This window comes from Herpailurus yagouaroundi, unplaced genomic scaffold, assembly GCF_014898765.1.
Source record: "Herpailurus yagouaroundi ecotype Mexico unplaced genomic scaffold, PumYag 29, whole genome shotgun sequence".
Classification (NCBI taxonomy): Eukaryota; Metazoa; Chordata; class Mammalia; order Carnivora; family Felidae; genus Herpailurus; species Herpailurus yagouaroundi.
In genome coordinates, this window is record NW_024412377.1 from 28,476,928 (window position 1) to 28,501,618 (window position 24,691).

The 24,691-nt window shown below is 40.9% G+C and overlaps 2 protein-coding genes across 4 annotated transcripts in view; both read right to left on the reverse strand.

Annotated features, from left to right (window-relative positions):
- Positions 1-7,327, reverse strand: part of LOC121043468 (UDP-glucuronosyltransferase 3A2-like) — a 107,756-nt gene extending 100,429 nt beyond the window's left edge. Inside the window, exon 1 of the mRNA XM_040495304.1 lies at positions 6,912-7,327. Coding sequence (XP_040351238.1) covers positions 6,912-7,005 — 94 coding nt within the window. The 5' untranslated portion in view covers positions 7,006-7,327. The remainder of the gene's footprint in view (positions 1-6,911) is intronic.
- A 2,881-nt stretch (positions 7,328-10,208) lies between these two features.
- The window catches only part of LOC121043473 (UDP-glucuronosyltransferase 3A1-like), a 29,364-nt gene continuing 14,881 nt past the window's right edge, over positions 10,209-24,691 (reverse strand). For all 3 annotated transcript variants that reach the window (XM_040495337.1, XM_040495319.1, XM_040495326.1), the window contains exons 3-7: positions 20,167-20,281; positions 17,331-17,862; positions 14,615-14,846; positions 12,865-13,084; positions 10,209-10,661 (exon numbers count right to left, since the gene is read on the reverse strand). In XM_040495337.1, the coding sequence (XP_040351271.1) occupies positions 10,385-10,661; positions 12,865-13,084; positions 14,615-14,846; positions 17,331-17,862; positions 20,167-20,281 (1,376 nt within the window). In that variant the 3' untranslated portion in view covers positions 10,209-10,384. The remainder of the gene's footprint in view (positions 10,662-12,864; positions 13,085-14,614; positions 14,847-17,330; positions 17,863-20,166; positions 20,282-24,691) is intronic.

The window sequence follows — 24,691 nt, forward strand, 5'->3', positions numbered from 1 at the left end:
TAGAATAATAGTCATAAAATTAATCGCTGGGCTTGAAAACAGTATAGAGAACAGCAGAGAATCTCTTGCTACAGAGATCAAGGAACTAAGGAACAGTCACGAGGAGCTGAAAAACACTTTAAACGAAATACAAAACAAAATGGAAACGATGACAACTCGGATTGAAGAGGCAGAGGAGAGATTAGGTGAACTAGAAGATAAAGTTATGGAAAAAGAGGAAGCTGAGAAAAAGAGAGATAAAAAAATCCAGGAGTATGACGGGAAAATTAGAGAACTAATTGATACACTAAAAAGAAATAATATACGCATCATTGGTATCCCAGAGGAGGAAGAGAGAGGGAAAGGTGCTGAAGGGGTACTGGAAGAAATAATAGCTGAGAACTTCCCTGAAATGGGGAAGAAAAAAGGCATTGAAATCCAAGAGGCACAGAGAACTCCCTTCAGACGTAACTTGAATCGATCTTCTGCACGATGTATCATAGTGAAACTGGCAAAATACAAGGATAAAGAGAAAATTCTGAAAGCAGCTAGGGATAAACGTGCTCTAACATATAAAGGGAGACCTATAAGACTCGTGACCGATCTCTCTACTGAAACTTGGCAGGCCAGAAAGGAAGGGCAGGAGATCTTCAATGTGATGAACAGAAAAAATATGCAGCCGAGAATCCTTTATCCAGCAAGTCTGTCATTTAGAATAGAAGGAGAGATAAAGATCTTCCCAAACAAACAAAAACTGAAGGAATTCATCACCACTAAACCAGCCCTACAAGAGATCCTAAGGGGGATCCTGTGAGACAAAATATCAGAGACATCGCTACAAGCATGGAACCTACGGACATCACAATGACTCTAAACCCATATCTTCCTATAATAACACTGAATGTAAATGGACTAAATGCGCCAACCAAAAGACATAGGGTATCAGAATGGATACAAAAACAAGACCCATCTATTTGCTGTCTACAAGAGACTCATTTTAGACCTGAGGACACCTTCAGATTGAGAGTGAGGGGATGGAGAACTATTTATCATGCTACTGGAAGCCAAAAGAAAGCTAGAGTAGCCATACTTATATCAGACAAACTAGACTTTAAATTAAAGGCTGTAACAAGAGATGAAGAAGGGCATTATATAATAATCACAGGGTCTATCCATCAGGAAGAGCTAACAATTATAAATGTCTATGCACCGAATACGGAAGCCCCCAAATATATAAAACAATTACTCACAAACATAAGCAACCTTATTGATAAGAATGTGGTAATTGCAGGGGACTTTAACACTCCACTTACAGAAATGGATAGATCATCTAGACACATGGTCAAGAAAGAAACAAGGACCCTGAATGATGCATTGGATCAGATGGACTTGACAGATATATTTAGAACTCTGCATCCCAAAGCAACAGAATATACTTTCTTCTTGAGTGCACATGGAACATTCTCCAAGATAGATCACATACTAGGTCACAAAACAGCCCTTCATAAGTATACAAGAATTGAAATCATACCATGCATACTTTCAGACCACAATGCTATGAAGCTTGAAATCAACCACAGGAAAAAGTCTGGAAAACCTCCAAAAGCATGGAGGTTAAAGAACACCCTACTAAAGAATGATTGGGTCAACCGGGCAATTAGAGAAGAAATTAAAAAATATATGGAAACAAACAAAAATGAAAATACAACAATCCTTGGGGCGCCTGGGTGGCGCAGTCGGTTAAGCGTCCGACTTCAGCCAGGTCATGATCTCGCGGTCAGGGAGTTCGAGCCCCGCGTCAGGCTCTGGGCTGATGGCTCAGAGCCTGGAGCCTGTTTCCGATTCTGTGTCTCCCTCTCTCTCTGCCCCTCCCCCGTTCATGCTCTGTCTCTCTCTGTAAAAAAAAAAAAAAAAAAAAGAAAATACAACAATCCAGACGCTTTGGGATGCAGCAAAGGCAGTCCTGAGAGGAAAATACATTGCAATCCAGGCCTATCTCAAGAAACAAGAAAAATCCCAAATACAAAATCTAACAGCACACCTAAAGGAAATAGAGCAGAACAGCAAAGACAGCCTAAACCCAGCAGAAGAAGAGAAATAATAAAGATCAGAGCAGAAATAAACAATATAGAATCTAAAAAAAATGTAGAGCAGATCACTGAAACCAAGAGTTGGTTTGTTGAAAAAATAAACAAAATTGATAAACCTCTAGCCAGGCTTCTCAAAAAGAAAAGGGAGAGGACCCAAATAGATAAAATCATGAATGAAAATGGAATTATTACAACCAATCCTTCAGAGATACAAGTAATTATCAGGGAATACTATGAAAAACTATATGCCAACAAACTGGACAACCTGGAAGCAATGGACAAATTCCTAAACACCCACACCCTTCCAAAACTCAATCCGGAGGAAATAGAAAGCTTGAACAGACCCATAACCAGCGAAGAAATTGAATCAGTCATCAAAAATCTCCCAACAAATAAGAGTCCAGGACCAGATGGCTTCCCAGGGCAGTTCTACCAGACGTTTAAAGCAGAGATAATACCTATCCTTCTCAAGCTATTCCAAAAAATAGAAAGGGAAGGAAAACTTCCAGACTCATTCTGTGAAGCCAGTATTACTTTGATTCCTAAACCAGACAGAGACCCAGTAAAAAAAGAGAACTACAGGCCAAAATATCCCTGATGAATATGGATGCCAAAATTCTCAATAAGATACTAGCAAATCGAATTCAACAGCTTATAAAAAGAATTATTCACCATGATCAAGTGGGATTCATTCCTGGGATGCAGGGCTGGTTCAACATTCGCAAATCAATCAACATGATACATCACATTAATAAAAGTAAAGATAAGAACCATATGATCCTGTCAATCAATGCAGAAAAGGCAGCTGACAAAATTCAGCAACGTTTCTTGATAAAAACCCTCGAGAAAGTAGGTATAGAAGGAACATACTTAAAGATCATGAAAGCCATTTGTGAAAAGCCCACAGCTAACATCATCCTCAATGGGGAAAAACTGAGAGTTTTTTCCCTGAGATCAGGAACACGACAGGGATGTCCACTCTCACCGCTGTTGTTTAACATAGTGTTGGAAGTGCTAGCATCAGCAATCAGACAACAAAAGGAAATCAAAGGCATCAAAATTGGCAAAGATGAAGTCAAGCTTTCACTTTTTGCAGATGACATGATATACATGGAAAATCCGATAGACTCCACCAAAAGTCTGCTGGAACTGATACATGAATTTAGCAAAGTTGTAGGATACAAAATCAATGTACAGAAATCGGTTCCATTCTTATGCACTAACAATGAAGCAACAGAAAGACAAATAAAGAAACTGATCCCATTCACAATTGCACCAAGAAGCATAAAATACCTAGGGATAAATCTAACCAAAGATGTAAAAGATCTGTATGCTGAAAACTATAGAAAGCTTATGAAGGAAATTGAAGAAGATATAAAGAAATGGAAAGACATTCCCTGCTCATGGATTGGAAGAATAAATATTGTCAAAATGTCAATACTACCCAAAGCTATCTACACATTCAATGCAATCCCAATCAAAATTGCACCAGCATTCTTCTCAAAAGTAGAACAAGCAGTCTTAAAATTCATATGGAACCACAAAAGGCCCTGAATAGCCAAAGTAATTTTGAAGTAGAAGACCAAAGCAGGAGGCATCACAATCCCAGACTTTAGCCTCTACTACAAAGCTGTAATCATCAAGACAGTATGGTATTGGCACAAAAACAGACACATAGACCAATGGAATAGAATAGAAACCCCAGAACTAGACCCACAAACGTATGGCCAACTAATCTTTGACAAAGCATGAAAGAACATCCAATGGAAAAAAGACAGTCTCTTTAACAAATGGTGCTGGGAGAACTGGACAGCAACATGCAGAAGGTTGAAACTAGACCACTTTCTCACACCATTCACAAAAATAAACTCAAAATGGATAAAGGACCTGAATGTGAGACAGGAAACCATCAAAACCTTAGAGGAGAAAGCAGGAAAAGACCTCTCTGACCTCAGCCGTAGCAATTTGTTACTGACACATCCCCAAAGGCAAGGGAATTCAAAGCAAAAATGAACTACTGGGACCTTATGAAGATAAAAAGCTTCTGTACAGCAAAGGAAACAACCAACAAAACTAAAAGGCAACCTACGGAATGGGAAAAGATTTATTGTCAAATAAATTTGACAAATTGTCAAAACAATTTATTTGACAATAAATTTCATATATTGAAAAAAACAAAACATGGGGCGCCTGGGTGGCGCAGTCGGTTAAGCGTCCGACTTCAGCCAGGTCACGATCTTGCGTCCGTGAGTTTGAGCCCCGCGTCGGGCTCTGGGCTGATGGCTCAGAGCCTGGAGCCTGTTTCCGATTCTGTGTCTCCCTCTCTCTCTGCCCCTCTCCCGTTCATGCTCTGTCTCTCTCTGTCCCAAAAATAAATAAACGTTGAAAAAAAAAATTTTTTTTTAAAAAAGAAAAAAACAAAACAAACAAAGAAACAAAAGACATTGTATATCCTTTACTGGGATAGATAAATTTAATAATTACCAGAAAAAACTTACTTGGGATTAAATAATCTCCTCCATAAAGAAGCATGGTGACATTATAACCATGATCTTGAAGAATCTGAGATACCCGGTCCAGCAGTAGATAATGGCTTCCACCTAGGAATAATACAAAATTTTATTTTTGTAAAGGTGAGAACAGAGGGTCTGAAATTGATGTGGGGGAATGGAGATCCAGGATAAGGTAGCAAAGAATTGGTGGTCAGTAGAAGATGAGTTATTTTAGTCCTTTGGTTTCATTTTGGGTAAACCCCAGACCAGATACCCTCCTTCTTTCTGACCAAGTCTTAATTTGTAGCAATCTTACATGAAAGATTCCTTTTTGCACTTCAAGATCTCCATTCTAGTGAGATGACCTTCTCTATGCTTAAGCTTAAAGGAGTTCCCAATCCTGGGCACATGCTGCAATTTAGGCTGCCTTTATGGAGGTACTGTGTCCTTTAGGAAAGGAAATTTGTGGAAAATTTTGGCACAAGACTATGTATGTGAGAATAATGGTTTTCTAAAGGACAATCAATCAAAGCAATTTCTGGAATCCTTCTGTCTGGAAATTTATGTTAACATGGAAGCCAGAAACATGGGAACATGAATATCAGTCCAAGCCACAGAAGCAGAAGTGGATAGAGCCACTGCTCAGAGCCAAGATTCTTCAGATTCAAATATATTTGGCAGGATGTTCCTCAGTTGGGTCCTGCATTTTACTAAACATCAAATTTAAAGCATTCAGGATAACTGTGAACCCTTTGGGTAGAACTGTAGGATCCTGTGTGTATATAAAACTGGGACATCACCCAACATAGGAAAATCCTGGGATCCTGAGGAATTAGAAGTGTGATTCTCTGTGGAGGTACAGATTATCACACCAATGTCTAAAACCATGTAATATCATGGAGCACTTTGCTTGAATCTATGGGTCAAGGAGTAGAATTTGCCTATGTTGGAAAGTGGGGGTTGTTTGGAAGACAATGATCTCATGATGATTGGGTCAGGACAGATGAATGTAGGACTACAGTAATGGTGTATATCTGTGGAAATCATTCTAGTTTTTTATATCTATACTTGTGTTGCCTGATGTAACACAGATTACATAAAAGCACAAACCCTACACCCTTAGATGCCTTCTCTGGCTCACCTTTAACCCCTGTAAGAAATGGATGCAGGGGAAAAGGCTTCCTGCACAGGCAGCCATTCCTGAGGACCATGGTGATCCCATTGCATTCTGGGGCAGAGGCAGGGTTTCCAACACCTCCAAACCACACCTGCCCCCTCTCAGAGTCCAGAGGACATGCGATTTCAAGAGGTGGGGCAATTCTTTTTTTCTGTTGCCTTTAACTATCATTAAAAATAGATTTAAAATGGAAAACAGAGTTTTTTCAATACTTATTTTTAGGAATCCCCACTGTACAGCATAGAGTCTGGGGAAGAGGACAGGTTTGAGGTAAGAAACAGTAGGTTAAGTCCAGGTGTGTGACATCAGGGAGGTCTGGTGTGCTCTTGTAAAAGGCCCCTTATTTCCCTGACCCTTAGGTTCCCTGTCAGGAAATAAAAGGGAGATGCCCAATTAGATGACCTCAATGACTTCTAGCCCACGATCCCCAGATTCTTGGGGATCTAAAAGTGACCCCAGGAGCCCCGTATCCTGTCAGAATGGATCAAAAAAAAAAATATCTTGGGGGAACTCCATTTTGTGATGCCTCTTTATCCTGATAAACGTTCCTGTTCCATTTATGTTCCCTTTGCAGCAAAAGTAAAGGCATTAAAACTGGGTTCACACAGAATTAACTGTTTCACTGTTCTTCAAAACCTTCTAGCAGCAAGGGCAAAAAGAGACCTGTTCCCAATTGATTTTCTCTGCCCAGTTTCCAGGTTTCCTATTAGTGAAACAGGCCCCGTTTGTGCTGCTACCCCCAGGAGTCCCTTTCCTTGGCCTGCAAGAGCCTGAAAGTGACCTCACCTTCCACTTTCTATTGGTAACTACAGCACCCTCAGACTTTTAAGGTGTGCCTCTGAAAATCCCGGCTGCACCCAGGAGTAGGCAGCTCAAGGTCTCCAGGTCAGCATTGGATCGAAATTCTGGCCCCAGCAATGCAGAATAGGACACACCTCCAGAAAAGGTAAAAAAAGGTAAAAAAAAGAGGAAAGAAAACCATTGCTTTTTCCAGAACTAGCTTCCCCACACCAGCAGTGGGGACCCCTCTGTGAACCCCCTGCCTTTCCACCTCTCCCTCCTCTATCCTGGGATCCAAACAAGCTCTGGAAAACCACAAAGAATGACCTATGAAGCAGGGCTAGATTGAGCATCTGGGATGCGCCTGTGTCTGATTCTGTTGCCAGCACTCACCCAGTGAGGATACAGTCAGAATTTTGGCGGCCTCTGGGATCAGGAACCCAGACAGAAGAAAGCCAGCTAGCAGCAGCGCCCGCTGGCCTGTCATGCTCCCTCCTGTACCAGCTGCAGATCCCAGCCTTGTGCCCAGAGCCCTGTGCTCTGCTTCTCTGAGTCCCTCACGGCGACTTGTATGCCTTGGGGACAAGCTTTGCACTGGCAGCCAAGGAAATGCTCTGGTAGAAGCTTGGGAAGAGGTGAGGGATGGGTTCTGTCTGTTTTCTTTTCTGTTTATAGCTTCTGGCCTTTCTGCTCCTCCTCCTGGGTGCTTGCTCTACTGGCTATTTGGTCTTCACCCTCCCTAACCAGAAGCAGCAGGGAGGAGGGGTTAGTGAGCTCTCCTTAACCCTTCTCTGTCCGAATAATCACCACACTCTCTGCAGAGAAGATACTCTGAACTTTAGGAAGTCACTTCCAAGATGAATCAGACCTATCTACATTTTAGGGACCTTTCCCCAAACTTTCCCACCTCTTAATTGCACTATTGACCTCCTACTGTCATCCCCCTTCCCCATTTCCCCAGGTACCTCCTTAAATCTCTTTAAGTGTTCCAATGTCAAAATCCCAGAAGCTTATTCCCAAATGAAAATGACCTACACTTATTGCTCAGGAAGTTTCTTAGGAAAGTAACATACGGTGAAAGTGCTAGTGTCCCAAAATGTTTAGCACCCCTGGGTGGATGGCCAAGTATTGACCTGAAGGACTGAACCTCTAAAGGTTAAGTCTATAATTCTGAATGGGCATACTAAATAGGACTGTGTGGTGGGCAGCAAGAAGTTCTGTTCTTATAAATGTTTGAAATTATTTATTAGAAATATTTGTAAACTCTGTCAACATTATTCCATTTCTTTCCCTTCATAATCTTTCTGTATTTGTGCTATAGTATGAAGCTATGTGATTACATTCATACACTTTCACAGTTACCCTCTGCTCAGATATTATATCTTCCCAGTGGAAAAATTAATCTGCTTAGGAAGACACAATGTTTTAAAACAGGCAATCACACTACTTTATTTACCTTACTTCATTACATCCGATTGTCCCAATAATATCCCATGTTGTGAAATGAATTTGCTGGTGCAGGAACCAAGCCAGGATCACACATTGCATTTAGTTATCATGTCTATATCATCTCCTTTAGTAAGAATTTGCTTCTCAGCTCTTCTTTGTCTTTCTATTCATTGATGATTTAAAAAGTACAAGCTGCTTATTTGTATGATGGATTCCAAGTTGGGTTTGTCTGATGTTTTCTCATTATACTTCAAGTTACTAGGGGACATGGTGGGACTACTACCAAGGTGGTGTTGATTCCATCTCAGTGAATCACACTGAGAAACACATGATGTCAGATGGTCCTATCATCAGAGATAACTCTATCGCTTATTTAAAGTGGTGTTCACCAAGATCTTGATTGTAACATTGGTATTTTTTACCCTATAATTAGGAAATGAGATGCAAGGAGACATTTTGAAACTGTATATATATGCTGTTCCTCATCAAATTTTACTCATTCATTTTATCATCTTTTATATTTCTTACCTTTTCAATGATTGTTTTTTTTAAATCAACAAAGTCCTCAGAACTGCCATAGTCACTGGACCTGATGCCTCAGAACTTCACAGAGAGGTCCGGGTTCTGTACTAGAGGTATTGTTGATTACATTTTTTACATTTTTTAAATGTTTATTTATTTTTGAGACAAAGATAGAGACAGACTGTGAGTGGGGAAGGGGCAGGGAGAGAGGGAGACACAGAATCTGAAGCAGGTTCCAGGCTCTGAGCTGTCAGCACAGAGCCCATCGAGGGGCTCAAATTTATGAACCACATGATCATGACCTGAGCTGAAGTTGGACGCTTAACCAAATGACCCACCCAGGCACTCCTCCGTGACTACATTTTTAAGAGTGGGAAACTTGAGAAGGAAATTGTGGGAAGTGAAAACCATAGCATCAGCTGTGGCCAAAGACAGCCTCCAGGTCTGACCAGCAAAGGAGGTGCTCTCCCAGGACTGACTTGGGACAGAGACCACAGGTGGAGTCCTGGGAGAGTCACCCCTGCCTAACTGCAGAACAGAGGCCAGGCTTCCTGAGCTTGGAGGTGAGGTGAGAAGAAGATGCAAGAGGAAAACCCAAAATGGAAGAACTGGCCAAGATCTTATGCCATCATGAAAAATGAAAGAACAGAAAGAGGGAAAGGGACTGAGAAGTTTCTGAGAGAGTGAGTATATGAACCAGACTAAAGCCATCTTGAGAAATTCCACCATGATGACCGCTTTGTGACCTAAAGCCTCTTAAATACAGCCTCTCCCCCCATTCTTCTCTTTTGTTTAACTACACCTGTGAGTAAACCCTCCAGGCAAAGCTTCCTGGATCTGCTCTGGATATGATTCCTCCTGGGTAGCCCCCCAGAAAGTGCTCACCAGCCTTTAGGGCCATAAAAGCAGGTCTGTTAGGGGGTGGGGTTGTAGGCATCGACTCATCTTGTGGTGTCCCACGAGATGGACAAACTTCTGTCCATATGTCCCCTTAATAAACCATTTGTCATCAAGCTGGACTTGTTGGCCTTTTTCTTCAGTTTCATGGCTTCTTCGCTCTTTGAAGGTAGTTTTGCACATACCTCCTTTCCAGGGAACAACAGGAGGAAGTAAGCAGGGTGCTGTGTCTGGAAACAGGGAGTGTGGAGTGCAGTGGAAGGCGGGGCTGTCTGCTGAAGGTGTGGGTCTGAGTGAGGACTTGATTGATGAGAGGCAAGTCAAGAAGCCAAGATCAAATTCACAGACACAGAAAGTAGAACAGAGGTTGCCAAGAGCTTCAGGGGTTGGGTTGTGGGTGGTATGGCATTTATTATTTCATCAGTGCAGTCTGAGTTAAGGAAGATGAAACGTTCTGGAACTGGATGATAGTAATGTTTACACCACAACAAGAATGCCTAATGCCACTAAACTCTATACTTAATGGCTAAAACGGTCAATTTTATGTGCTGTACATATTACCACAATTTATTTTATTTTTTTTTTTTAATTTTTTTTTTCAACGTTTATTTATTTTTGGGACAGAGAGAGACAGAGCATGAACGGGGGAGGGGCAGAGAGAGAGAGGGAGACACAGAATCGGAAACAGGCTCCAGGCTCTGAGCCATCAGCCCAGAGCCCGACGCGGGGCTCGAACTCAACGGACCGCGAGATCGTGACCTGGCTGAAGTCGGACGCTTAACCGACTGCGCCACCCAGGCGCCCCCACAATTTTTTTTAAAAAAAAGATGCCCAAGAGTGTTTCACAAGAACTTTTAAACAGAGGCAGCAGACAGTGAAGAGCAATTTGTGTGCCACCCTCAGGTGCCAATATGGGGAAGATACCAGGGCTGCCCTGTGCTGGGGAAAGCCTTCTAGAGCCAGTGGCTCCCCAAACACCCATCAAGGCTGCACCCCCATCAGGCCTTCTTCAGCTTCCTGGCCCCACACAGCCACCTGGCCACCATGCCCAGCAGCTTCCCGCAGAGCCACAGGGTGCCCAGGGTGACCACCAGCAGGAACAAGAAGACATCCAGCAGGTACTGCTCATGCCACGGCTGCTGCAGGGCATGGGGCTTGAGGTGGGCCGCACCCCCTGTCTGGAGGATGTGGTCGATCCAGCCCACCAGCCTCTGGGCAGGGGTCAGGGGGTGGGAGCGCCTGATGATGCTGGCGGCCACCGCTGCTGACTTGTACCTGTTGGCAGACCCAGAGGTGGGGCGTTACTCAGGTGGTCTCAGAAGTCTTAGAGACCTTGTATCACACACACTCTTCCTTCCACACACAGAAGACTCAGTTTCAAGGAAAAGTTGTTGGCCTGGCCTGGCCTTGCCACAGTCTAGCTGGTTCCACTGAAAAGTTCAAACTGGTGTCTCCATGCAAAGACCATGCTCTATGCTAAATGTGCTAAACTATAAAAAAAAAAAAAAGAAAAAAAAATGACTAAGTCTATCAAGGCTAGTCTCCACCCAAGGAGGCTTATCACAAACTATAGGTGTGTATGTACATATACATACATATATATATGTATAATACACACACACATATCATGGATATGTGGGTAAGCTCTTTCAAATAAGAAAGAGATCAGAATATTCAGAATTAAAATTTTCAGAATGAAAAGTTTCAGAAAACCTGGGCAAGTAGTAAGGGCAGAAAGAAATATCAAAGGAATTTGAAAGTCTGTTGGAGCCATTATAAAGATACTCTGCTTGGGATGCATCCAAGGTGCGTGTACTAACATATATTAACATACAGGATTCAACATATATGTATAATATATATATGTAACATATATATTATACATACAATATGCATAATATATACATGTAACATATTTTATACATGCAATATATGTATAATATATACATGTGACATATATATTATACATACAATATATATAATATATACATGTAACATATATATTATATATACTATATATAATATATACATGTGACATATATGTTATACATACAATATATATGTATAATAAGCAGCTATTTTGTGCTGGTGTCTGGGCTAGGTGACATATGTGACTCTATGGACTGGAGCCCAGGATGAGGCCTGAACTTTTCTGCCTCTTCAGAGCATCATATTGGTCAGCACTGGCTTCATGGGCTGCAGCCTCCACATTTGGACAGGACCCCACATTTAGATGGGTCCTACATTTGCTTTATTCTATGCTGTCACCATCTTGAAATTCTTAATCTTTATAACAAGGGTGCCCACCTTTCCATTTTACTTGGGCCCCACATTTTATATACCTTAGCCCTGAAATACAATGTGTAGGGACCATCCCAGCCCCAATGACTCCATATCAGGGTCAGCAGATGATGGCCATTTCGAGTCTAGGTCTTTGAATAGCCAATGAAATTTACAAACTCATTCTTCTGAGTGATCATTTGCTACATATGAAATACCCAATATAATGAAATGTCTGAGGTTATCTGACCCCTGGAACTTAATAAGTTTTCTAGGGCTAAGAATCACAAGCTTCAGTGATTCTTCAGTCATCTAACAAGTACTCCTGTGGGCCTCCTTTGTGCAAGGTAGTATGATAAGTCCTAAGGGCTGAGTCACTTTGTGTCCTTGAAACATTAAGTCATTCAGGCCTTCTTGGTTACAAGGAAGAAAGAATAAAATTGGTCATGAGACCATTGTGCTGGATGGGAATTTTACCTAAGACATCATGGGCCCTTTTGCTGACTCACCTAACAGAAATTCATCCCAACTTACTTTGTGGCAGGCCATGTGCTAAGCCCTGGGAGCACAGGGGAAAACAAGAGACACACTTGGCCCTACAGAGGAGCTTCCTCTTTACTTTCTAGTGTGGGGGACACAAAATAAATTGAAACAGAAAGAAATGGGGTAGTTACTGATCCTGAGAACTGTTAAGGAAAAATGAATTATGACTGAAGAGGGTGAGAGAGGAGTGCATTTAGGACTGTCAGACAAAGACCACCTCTCTGGGGAGAGGACATTGGAGATGAGCCTGACTGCAGTGAAGGAGCTAGTCCTTCAAGACAGGAGAGGAGAAGGAAGGATGTTTTAGGGAGCAGCACTGACAAAGGGCCTGAGACAGGAAACGGTGTAGTATACTGGTGGACACAAAGTCAACCTCCTGCCTCACTTGGAATTCTACTATAAGCAGTCCATAAACATAAGACCTCTCAGAGGTCCTGTGTAAGTAGGACAGGGTGCTTAAAACCATAAGTTGCAAATTGTTCTCAACAACTAACCTAAATTTTCTACTCTTGCTCTCAGGGAAAACAGGTCAGCTGTTAGCATCACACCATGTCTTGGAAGTTTCAGCTTTTATTGCAAAAAGAGCCACATGGTGCTCTTTGTGTTTGATGTCTTCATTCAATCTAAGTGACCAAAAGCCCAGAGAGTTCCATACCTCTTGTCTTCTATGACTTGTTTCATCTTCACAGCCAAGGTCTCTTCCTTTATCTGCTTTAATGGGATAGAGACACCAAACTTTTTGGCTTCTACTCGGACCAGGTTTTCTGGCTGGTCTCCAAAGAGGGGAATCCCCACCATGGGCACGCCATGTTGGATGGCCTCCATGATGCTATTCATTCCACCATGGGTGACAAAAAGACGGATGCGTGGGTGAGCTGTTTCAAATAAGAAAGAGAGCACAATATTTCAGAATGAATATTTTCAGAATGAAAAGCTTGAGAAAACCAGGGCAGGCAAGAAGGGCAGAAGAATATACCAAGAGAATTTCAAGGTCTGTTGGAGCCATTTGAAGATATTTTGCTTACGATGTATCCAAGTGCATGTACTAACATACAAGCCTTGCCCTTGTACAGAAATTCTTTGCCCTGGACAGAACCCAGCTAAGACTCAGAACCCAGGAAACTCTCTAGACAATAATGCTAAGCAAGACATATATCCCCTTCTGTCTGTCCATCCATCCATACATCCATACATCCATACATATATCCATACATACATACATCTTTCTATCAGCTCAATGCCTCCCTTTGCTTCTCTCATCTGTTTTTTTCATTGTGACTCTGTCTCTGTCTCTCTCTTGATCTTGAGTGCTCTTTTCTCACCTGTCAACTTATTTCCCTCTTCTCTGAATTCCTGACACATTCATTGACATCATAATCTATTTGGCAATTGTAAAATTGACACTGTATACATTGTCTCCTCAAATACATGAGTAGCCCCTTGAAACCAGAGACTAGACTCTACACTTGAGTATTTCCATCTCTAGCATTTCTAGCCCACCTTATTTAGAGCTAAATAAGATTACTATTGAAAAGAAAAGTTTATCTCAGCTTATGTCACCCAACTTGAATGTACATCAGAATTTCCTTATCTCTTCTTTGAAAAGAAGATCATGTGCCTTGCTCCAGGCTTAAATAATTAAATTTGAGAAGTTGAGTTGGGAATCTATTCCTTCAATTTTCCAGGATATTTTGAGTCATTATCTTGGTCATGAGCCTCTGATCCAGTCAGTGGTTATGGAAGTAAGGGGTCTGAAAGAAGCAGCACAGGGCACAGAGAAAAACTACTGGGGTTGGCGGGGGGGTTGGGGGGAGAGGTGAGGGAACTCTCTGGTACCAGAGACAAAATGGACCAAATAACCAGCTATGAGGTTGTTCATCTTGGCACTCAGGTATTTTGGCACATCCTAAAGACACTATTGGTATTAATGTTATGAAGGTATGAATTGCTCACACTTCAATAGGTAAGAAAGATGTGGGGGAGGGTGGTATGATATATGTAAGTGCACGTGGAAGAACAGGTACTCATGAAGCCGCTAAATACAAGGGCAACATCCCTCTGGTATGTGTTCTCTAGAATCCATAGGTTCTTTTGGATTATGTTTGGGTGACCCTGTGTAAAACCTAATGCAGTAGGACAAGGTGACTTTGATGTCTACCAATATCTCACCTGGGATAGAAAGAATGAAGGAGAGATGGCTATTTGGGCACCTGATCTCATTGGGAGTAGGGCCTGATTCCCCAAGAACTCCAGCTGGCCATTCCATCCCTGCTTCTTGGAGACTTACCTTTAGGTATCAGCAGCTCCTTCTAGAGCAAGTGGGATTACCCAACTAGAGGTCAGAGCCCAATATGCTCTAAAAATATGTAAATGAGATGGGTGAAGCAGACTTGGGCAGTTCTTACCCAGGAGGTCATTCTGAGGAAGCCAGTCCACGATTTTCACATTTGCTGCCAATTTGACATCTTTGGGCCAGTGAGATGGCTTATACTTCCATATGACTCCTTGAGAGAGATGAGCAAAGGCACTGTTCATCTCCCTGAGAAGTTCCTGGGATTGAAAGGTGCTCACCATGGAGCCCAGGGCCACAAGGACAAAACCAGAGTCTCCAAACTTAGCAATGAAATTCTCAAATTCCTGGAGAGAGTTCAGAAAAGAAAAAGATGTGAAAAATGTTGTTCATGAAAACCTAGACAGCCATGAAATGAAAGCCATTCATTTACTGAACACACCTTCCTGCTATTCCTAGAGCTCATAGCCCCTGGGGCAGCTCAGCACCCTCTGCATGATGCTCATCCCCATTGTGTCGGAATATCTTTCTTCTTTAAAAGCTTGATTTTGTGTCACGGCCATCCTAGACCCACTGCTCATCATAGGTCAATGGAGACATGGTCACTTGAGAATTTCCTAAGGCCACCAGAAAATGGTAGTGTAAGAACAAATACTAGTGGGGTGTCAGGGTCTAGCAGAGGGAGCTGCAACGTCTGAGGCTAGATTGAAGAAACTGGGAGAAGGCCTGTAGCATAAGAAGAAGCGGAAGAAATGGAGGAAGCCTCCTGATCACTGGCTCAATGCACCATGTAGAGTGCTTTGCTCTGATACTTTGTGATATTCTTATTAACGGATCTTTGTAATTAATCTCTTACCTCAGTGGCTCACCCACATGACTACAAATTATATCTACATAAGAGGACACTTAAAAAGTGGTAATGCCCAGACCTAACCGTGAACTGGGCAGCTTGCTTTTTAAAGTCCTCAGGCAATTCTTAAGGAAGGCTGTGACTTAATGATGTAATCTTGGCTTAACACAGTTTTGTCAACTCTTGCTTCAAGTGTTTCTTCAGACTCTGACTCTGGACTTCTGCAGCCCCCTTTCCTCAGCTTCTATATCCTCATTCCTGGATTGATTCCATCTAGCATAACATTGCCTGGTTTACCATTCAAAGGACCACTTTGACAACAGCTTTGTCATTCTTTTTAATTACAAAAGCCACGTAACTCCATTATCTAAAAACTGGAAAATATAGAGAAACATTTTTGAAAAAAGCCTCTGCTATCTCACAGCCACTATAACCCTTACTGCCATTATGCTCTTGCTTAACAACTCCCTCCCCCTACCCTATAACTAAGACCCACCCTCCTATCAAGTAAAGTCTCCTGCAATCTGGCCAGGCTTTATTTACACAATTGAGAATTCTGATCCAGTCTAGCTAGAGTCACCAAGGGAACCCAGAATCATGCCTATCTTACTTTTACTTTAACACTTTGAGCTACTTGTTCTCTCCAGCTGGAACACCTTCCTCCCTAGTTCCATCCTTAAAAAACCCTACCACCAACTCAAAGCCCATCTAGTCCATGGATCATTCCCCAACTCTCCCTGCTCACTGAGTACAAGGTCAGTAGAGGAAGCATAGACACTTGGGTACCTAGAAGACCCAGGTCACATCAGGGCTTTCCCCAGCTCTGCAGTGAATGGTAGTGGGAAAGTCACTTACACACCACCTCAGTCTCTGTCTTCTCTTTTATAAAAATGGAGATCATCATACTTCCTTCCAGGTGGCAAGATATTATTATATAAGATAAATTGCATAAAATGGCAACACAGTGCTGATAGGCAAAAGGAAGCCAACTCATCTTAGCTCCCTCCCATTTAATAACTTCTATTGCAGAAAAATAAATAAGTAAAAAAAAAAAAAGAATAAATAAAAACTTCTATGGCAGAGGAGCATCCAGGTGGTGCAGGTGCTTAAGCGTCTGACTCTTGATTTTGGCTCAGGTCATGATCTCATGGTTCTTGAGTTCGAGCCCCACTTTGGGGTTTGTGCTGACAGTGTAGACCCTGCTTGGGATTCTTGGTCTCCATCTCTCTCACCTCCTACCCTGCTCATGATCATTTTCTCTCTCTCTCTCACTCTCTCTCTCTCTCTTATAAATAAGCATTAAAAAAAACCTTCTATTGCAGTAGTCTGAGTTTATGGATTCAAACCAACTTAGCAGTTTTCACAATTTACAACGCCCAGGCCTAACCCCAGATCAAACAAATCAGAAGATAGGCTGAGGATGCTGGAGATGATGTCTGCAGTTCTTACCACCCAGTCCTACCTTGGTTACACACTCATAGTGTTGTGCATTTCATTGAGAATAACTCATCTCTTTTAACAATTCTCCCATTTAATGGATTCTTGCTACGTAGTTACTATACACATGATCATACAAAACGCACATGAAAATATCAACTTCTTAAAAGGCTTATGCCAGGGTGCCTGGCTGGCTCATTTGGAAGAGCATGCTCTTCTTGACCTCAGGGTGCTGAGTTCAAGCCCCATGCTGTATGTAGAGATAGTAAAATTAAAATAAAATAAAGAGCTTATCCTACCAAGGCCAGGACTAAAGAGGACACTCAGTGTACCATTTAAGGAGGCCCTCAATCTCAGGGTTGTGCAAGTCCTAACACTCTCATTGCATGGCCCTAAAAATGAGTACTCCCTTAAAAAGCATGTCCTAGGTGCCTTACTTGCCTCACCCTACTTCCTTCCCAGGATTCCACTGGCAGGGCAGTCACCAACTCTGTGCTGGAGACCTCTGCATGAAGCCCACATGGAGAGCTACAGTTTCACTTACTTGTGGGACTGGCGTTACAGGTCTGGCCATTAAGCCTCCAACATACACAGTGTTGGGAAGCAGGGGCCTAGCAAATTCAAGGGCAAAGTCAGAGTTAACAAACCACAGCTCTGCTTTCTTCAGAAGATGAGACAAAACCGGCCTAGAGCCTTCCGGGAAATGCTCCTTGATGGTATTGTCATATGCAGACTGGATTTGCCTTTGCTTCATGGTGAAATCAAAGAACATCAGAAAATTCTTCACTCGGCCCCAGAAGTCCATGTGGTCCGTTAGCAAAGAATGCAATACTGGCACATAAGACAGAGGGTTTGGTAGTCCAAAATCCATAGCACCAAAGGAGGAAGAGAGAATGGACACAAATGGTTTTCCAAGCTTTTCAGCAACCAGGAAAGGACAGTAGTCAAAATTTTCAACTATCACTAGGTCAAAGTTCTCATTCTTTAAGGAATCCATGATATCACTTCTCCTTAGAAAATGGCTGCACTGAAGCCCTACTTGTTCCATAAATTTTAAGAATTTTCCAAATGTGTATCTATAAGAAAGAGAAAAATGGTAAACATTCATTGGATGTGTTAATTCCACAATGCATAAAAGAATCTTGGGCTACAAAGAAAATATCCCAGATAAGCAAGACCACAACTAGCAGCAGCCCACCTATTCCACAACTGCCCATTAGTACCATCATCTCAGGCACTCTGAGCTGATGTTATGCTCTTGAGAGGGTTCCCTTCCTCCCCTCCTCTTCTCTCCCTCATCTAAATCTCAAGCACTCTCTGTTCCAGTTCATTTAAAAAACACATAGGGATGCCTGGGTGGGTCTGTAGTTGATCCTCAGACTCTGGCTCAATTCGTGATCTCAGGGTGCTTGATTTTCAGCCCCACATCAGGCTTGCTGCTGTCATTGCAGAGCTTGCTTCAGATCCTCTGTCCCCCTCTCACTCTGCCTTTCCCCCACTCATGTTCTCTTTCAATATCTTGAAATCCATTTGGCACAACTGAATTGTGTTATCTGAAAACTAATTGCCACTGGTGGACCTTCTGGTCTAGGAACTTTCTCTGACCATGCAAATTTCACATATCTCTTTCTATTTGATAAACTCTGTAATATTCTCATAAACTTTCTTTTACCTGATGATTACTCAAACAGTGGAAGTCACTTGATGACACAGTTCCATAAATATTGACCATATAGGCTATTTTTAAAAATCATTGTATAATCTGAATGTGAGGGATCACCTCACAGAAGGGATCATTTTATCATATAGAACCCAAAACACAGCAAAAATGGGAATTCCACATTTCTATGCCTAAAAGTTAAGCAATGAAAGAAAAGAAAAGGAAAGGCTGATTAATACTAAACATATTATTGGCTTGTCTACTTCAGTGTAGGTTGAGGTGTCCAGAGAAGATAATGATACGAATACAAACATGTAATTAAGACTTTTCCCATGGGAATATTCCAGGAGCTAATCTCCTTAAAATGCTTTCTGATAACTGTGTATATAGAATATGATTGTTTACTTCCTGCTTGAATAATCTACAGGGAAATAGATAATGATGTCCATCTGTACTTTAAGGTATCAGAGTTAACAGGTGCAAGAGCTCAAGACATCCTGCTGGCTACATGCAGGACCAAGAGAATCAACACCCTGGCATCCCTTTAAGCGTACTGTACCAGTGCACCCCACATGGAGAAGGTCCAGAGGTAGAGAACTTTTTAGCAATATACAGAACTCTTCCTGACATTTAAAATTAACTTCAAGTTACACAGTGGAAGTGACTGTCTAAAATCCTCCTCTGCTATGCATTTTTTGAAGATTTCACATAGCAAAGGAATGATAACCAGATATTGTAGATACTTATAATAGTGCTGTAAAAATTTCCAGATATAGCTCATTAAGCATGCTTAAAATTAAGCTAATAAATAGAAAACAATGTTTAAGAATCCATGGTTACCCATGCCTGTTTCCAAAAATATTAAATGAAGGGAGAAGAGACAAAGCCTATATTTAATATAAATAACAGCACAAGATTATATAGACTAAGTGTCGAATGAATAGATTAGATCAGTTCTAGACAGGAAGGACTGTGGTCTCCCAGTTGAGGGAGGAAAAAAGACTTTATGAGAAAAGTCAAATGTAAGCAAGACCTACACTAGTAAGTAGAATTTTCAGATAGAAAGAAGGCAAGGCCACTATAATTAAGTTAGGAATGGATGTTTGTCTTTCCACATTAATGTCTAAGATTAAGCAGTTATGTGCTCCTTTCCATTCAGATGAAACAAATGACTCATGTCTTATTTTGCACGAGGTTCATTGCATTTTTAAAAGGACCTTACATGGCCAAAAATTAAATAAATAAATAAATAAAGAAATAAATAAATAAATAAATGGACTTTACATAGCCAGATGTTCAACTAGTACAAAACCAGTGTTCATAATTCTTCCCTCCAATACTAGAATATGTGTGAAGAAAAGGAGGAAAAGTAAGCGGCTCTCATTTCCCTATCAACAGTGAGAGGTTGAGGTACCTGTGCTTTTGTGGTGGGGAGGTTATAAACAAAGATTGTAAGAGAGGTGTTGAAAGGAAGTCCCAGAAAGATCAACCTCTACTTGCTACAGAAATCCATTCATGGAAGAGGCACAGTACACAGCAAAGAAGAATCTCGAGTGACTGCACTGGATGAATTGGTGTAAATACTTGTTTCCCTAACCATCCACTCATCGTTTATTCCGTCCATCCCTGTCTTAAGTCTACAGTCCAAGCATCCAGGCATCCATCCATTCATTTGTATTGCTAAAATAGTGACTCTTTGGTTCAAAGACATAACAATTACCTGCCACCCAAAGATTCTTCAATAAAAAAATCAAAATTATTCTTCAATCCTTTGTTACAGTCTTCAGGTGGAAGCCAAGGGATAACTTGGTATGATATCTCCTTCTCTTTAAAATCTAGAAAACACCCATGGGTTAAAAATGTGAAATATGCCACAAACCATGGATTAACATTAGCATGATAATATCATCATGTGTTTGCTTAAATAATTTTATATTTATAGAATGTTTGCCTTTTGATATATTTTTGTATGGTTTGGTTGCATTCTCATTCATTTAATCTTATAAAATGATTAACATCTATGGAGAATCTTACACTGATTGAGGAGTGCTTTTCAATTTAAAGTTATAGAAGCTTCCATTTAAAGCCTCCATAAGGCATAGCTATTTGTCCTATTTTACAGGTCAGAAAACAAAGTGAATTGAAGTTAAGACAATTTGTCAAGGTTGCACACATAGGAAGTACAGTCTTTGTATTTCAGTACAGGTCTGTTTGATTCCAGAGCCTCTGCTCCTTCTGTTTTAGAAAAACGCATTTTCATTATTTAGAGTGATAAATCCAAATAGTTTTTTGATTCAGTAAAAAGTACTAAAAAGCTTCTATAAAATACTAGACGACTGTACCTCTACTTACCACATGGTTTCTCCCATATACCCATGTGTAATAAGAAGTCTGAGTCCACTTTTGATGTTTGACTGCTGACAGTTTTCAAGCCCTATCTCCCATGCCCTCTTTTATGCTTCTTCACCTGGGCAAACTAGTAAGAGAGTCAACATGCTCCCTCTCTTGACCCTAGTGGGAGTTTCAAACCATGCAAGGAAGGCCAATGAGGGGGAACCCTCAACACATCCCAACTCTCTACTCACAATAAAAACTCAAACTAGTCATCCCTCCAGCCTCTAGAAAGCCATATTTCAGATTTTCTAAGGAGCCTGTCCTACTCTTCCAAAAAAACATGCCTTACTATTTGAGAAATAAAAATTTCATACTCTCTTATGTATGCGAGCTTTCATCAGTCATAACATTCAAACAAACTGTGTGTAAACCAGGGATACATTAGTGCCTAGTCCTACACACTAAAACTAACAAGCCCAATCTTAGTGAAATTACTGCTATCCAAGTATGTACTGGCAAATAAGTAACACTTTGGTTTGCGAGCATAATTTGTTCTGGAAACATGTTTGTAATACAAAGCACTTGTATATCAAAGCAAATGCCAAGAACCATTGGCTCAGTTGTGATCACGTGATGTTCTGCATCACGTAATACTCATATTGCAAGACACTGCTCATTTATCAAGTCAAATTTTATTAGAAATGTTTGCTTTTCTTGTGGCATGCTCACAGAACAATTACTCGCAATACAAGGTTTCACTGTATTTTGTAATCATACTTTTGGCTAATATGTTGTGTTCAGTATCTATGTCAACAGGTTCTCAATGTCAGTTTGCCTTCACCTTGGAAGGGACACAGTAGACCTTTAACTAGTTGTCCATAGGGTATTTCAATGGTCCTACCATTGGCCACAATCTTTTTTTAAATTTACTTTTTAATTTAATTTTTTTAACGTATTTATTTTTGAGACACACAGAGAAGGAGTGCGGAAGGAGCAGCAAGAGAGGGAGACACAGAATCTGAGGCAGGCTCCAGGCTCTGAACTGTCAGCATAGAGCCAGACGTTGGGCTTGAACTCAGGAACTGCGAAATCATGACTTGAGCCAAAGTCAGCGCTTAACCGACAGAGCCACCCAGGCGCCCCTGGCCACAATCTTTATTGGCAAGATCTTAACCACATCCAACTTTCCCCAGGAGCACAGGTAGGACATTATATTGACAATATCCTGCCCTGAATAGATTCATTTGACATACTCATCAGGATTGAGAAACATTCTCAAAGGAGTTCACATAAAGGGATGGGCCATTACCTCACACAAGTCTCAAGGCCTAGGATCTCAGTTAAATTCCTGGGAATTATTTTATAAGCTAAGGCCTCCTGATCGATGACACTATGAAACAAAAACCGATGACTGACAACAGCACAATATCTCAACAAGTCCAACATCTCTTAAGCCTTTGTGCAATCTGGAGACAATAGATTTCTGATTTATACATTTTCCTTAAATCTATTTATGCTTGTTTTGCCCATTTTGAGTAAGGCCAATATCATAAAGATCTAGAATCTGTCCAAACTGCAATACAACAGGCACTGCCATTAGTGACCCCCATATTTGCCTTCATTATAAAGGCTTTGGCAACCTCTTCCCATTCTTCCTGGAGTTGGCTAGACCACTTGGATAGCAGTATTAATCTCTACTTGCTGCTGTAATAAATTACTATAAACCTAGTTGCTTAAAACAAAACAAATGTATTATCTTATAGTTCTGGAGATCAGAAATACAAAATGGGTCTCCCTAGGACAAAAGTATGGTGTGGGAAGGCCAGGAATTCCTTTGGGAGGCTCGAAAGGACAATCCATTTTCTGGTCTTTTCCATCTTTTAGTGGTTGTCTTCATTCCTTGGCTCATGACCTCCTTTCAACTGGCAATGACATCATCCATTACCTGCCTTTCCCTTCTATCATCACATTTCCTACTCTTACTCTCTTATCATCTCCTCTTTTTTTTGGGACTCCTATAATAATATAGAGCCCAAATGGATAATCCAAGATAATCTCCCCATCTCAAAATCCTTATATCAATCACATCTGCAAAGCCTCCTTGCCATGTAAGGTAGCATATTCACTGGTTCAAAAGAGTAGAGCATATCTTTGGGTGGGGGCATCCTCTTCTACCACCATGTTCTGCTCTCTGGACATCAACCCCCCATGTAAATATCACATAAAAATTACATTCACCACACCCAACATTCCAACAAGTCTCAATCCTTCACATCATCAATTCATAGTTCAAAATCTCATCTAAATATCATTAGCTCAAATGTCTCAACTTATATTATCCAAATAATTCAATCAAGTGTGGGTGGGACAGTCTGGATATGATCCATCCAAAAGCAATGTTTCTCTATCTGTGGACCTATGAAATTAGGAAACAATTTTATCTGCTCCCAAGGAATATTAAGATGCCAGTTGTAGACATTATCATTCAAAATAGAAGAAAATGACAGGAAAATATGAATCTCTGGACCTAAGAAATGTTGATATCTAACTGGGAAGACAATGTTAAGTTTAAAAACTGTAAATAATCTGCTGTGAATTAGAATTCAGCCCTGTAAGCTAGAAGTTCTACCCTCTGGGTTCACTGCCTCAAACTCAAGAGTTTTCATTTGTTCATCATGAAAGGTAGCACAAGTTTTCAGCTGAATAGTTTATGGGCATGTTTCTTAATTTGGGGGAGTTCAGTGGGCTTTTTCAAGTCACTCTTTCTCTGTCCTTTTCAATCCAAACTGTCAGTGTTTATCCCGGTATAAAATTCTCAAGTACCTTCTGGATCTTCTAGTTATGTCATGGAATTCACTCCTCTGAACAGGAGGTCCTCCACAGATCTTTAAAAACAATTCCAGGGGCGCCTGGGTGGCGCAGTCGGTTAAGCGTCCGACTTCAACCAGGTCACGATCTCACGGTCCGTGAGTTCGAGCCCCGCTTCGGGCTCTGGGCTGATGGCTCAGAGCCTGGAGCCTGTTTCCGATTCTGTGTCTCCCTCTCTCTCTGCCCCTCGCCCGTTCATGCTCTGTCTCTCTCTGTCCCAAAAATAAATAAACGTTGAAAAAAAAAATTTAAAAAGAATTCCATCTCTACTATTGGTGTCAGTCAGTGTGGCTGAAGAGACCCACTGAATCACACACCTAATATTTAAAGAGCTTTGTTAGACTAAATATTATGACCTATTTAGAGAAAATAGGAAGAGATTATCCAGCCACACTTTCTCTTTCCTCACATTCAATCCCCTAATTTTAGAATCTTTTGCAATCTGGATAGGGTGAGAGTTTCGAAAATCATGAAGTCCTCATTCCTTTATGCTTAATAGTTCTTCCTTCAATTTATTTCTTTCCTTTCACATTTTACTATAAGAAGGAAGACATCCTTAACATCTATATTTTTACCAGAAGTGTGTTTACGGTGATTTACATATTGTCTAAGACAGTGTAGATTTTCTCTACCATGCTCCTCTCTTCCTTCTTCACCCTCATTAGCAGAGTTTTTACCTTTGTTAATAAGCTACAATTGACATATAACATTACATTATATTCAGGTGCAAGACTTAAGAATTTGTTGTTTGTATAGATTGCCAAAGGGTTCTAACATCCACATTTCTACCAATAGTATGTTCAAGACATACTTGCTGTTGTATGTTCTACCAATAGTATGTTCTACCAATAGTATGTTCAAGACAATCTGGACTTATTCTATCATACTTCTTAATATTTTTCCAGCCTGTATTGGTAACCCAATTATAATGCCAGATATTGGTTGGAGCAGCAGCACATGTGAATATTGAAGATCTTTGCTTTTTAGTGCTTGTAATTTCATTTCTTTATTAAAGTAGTAAATAAATTAACAAGATAGGGAAA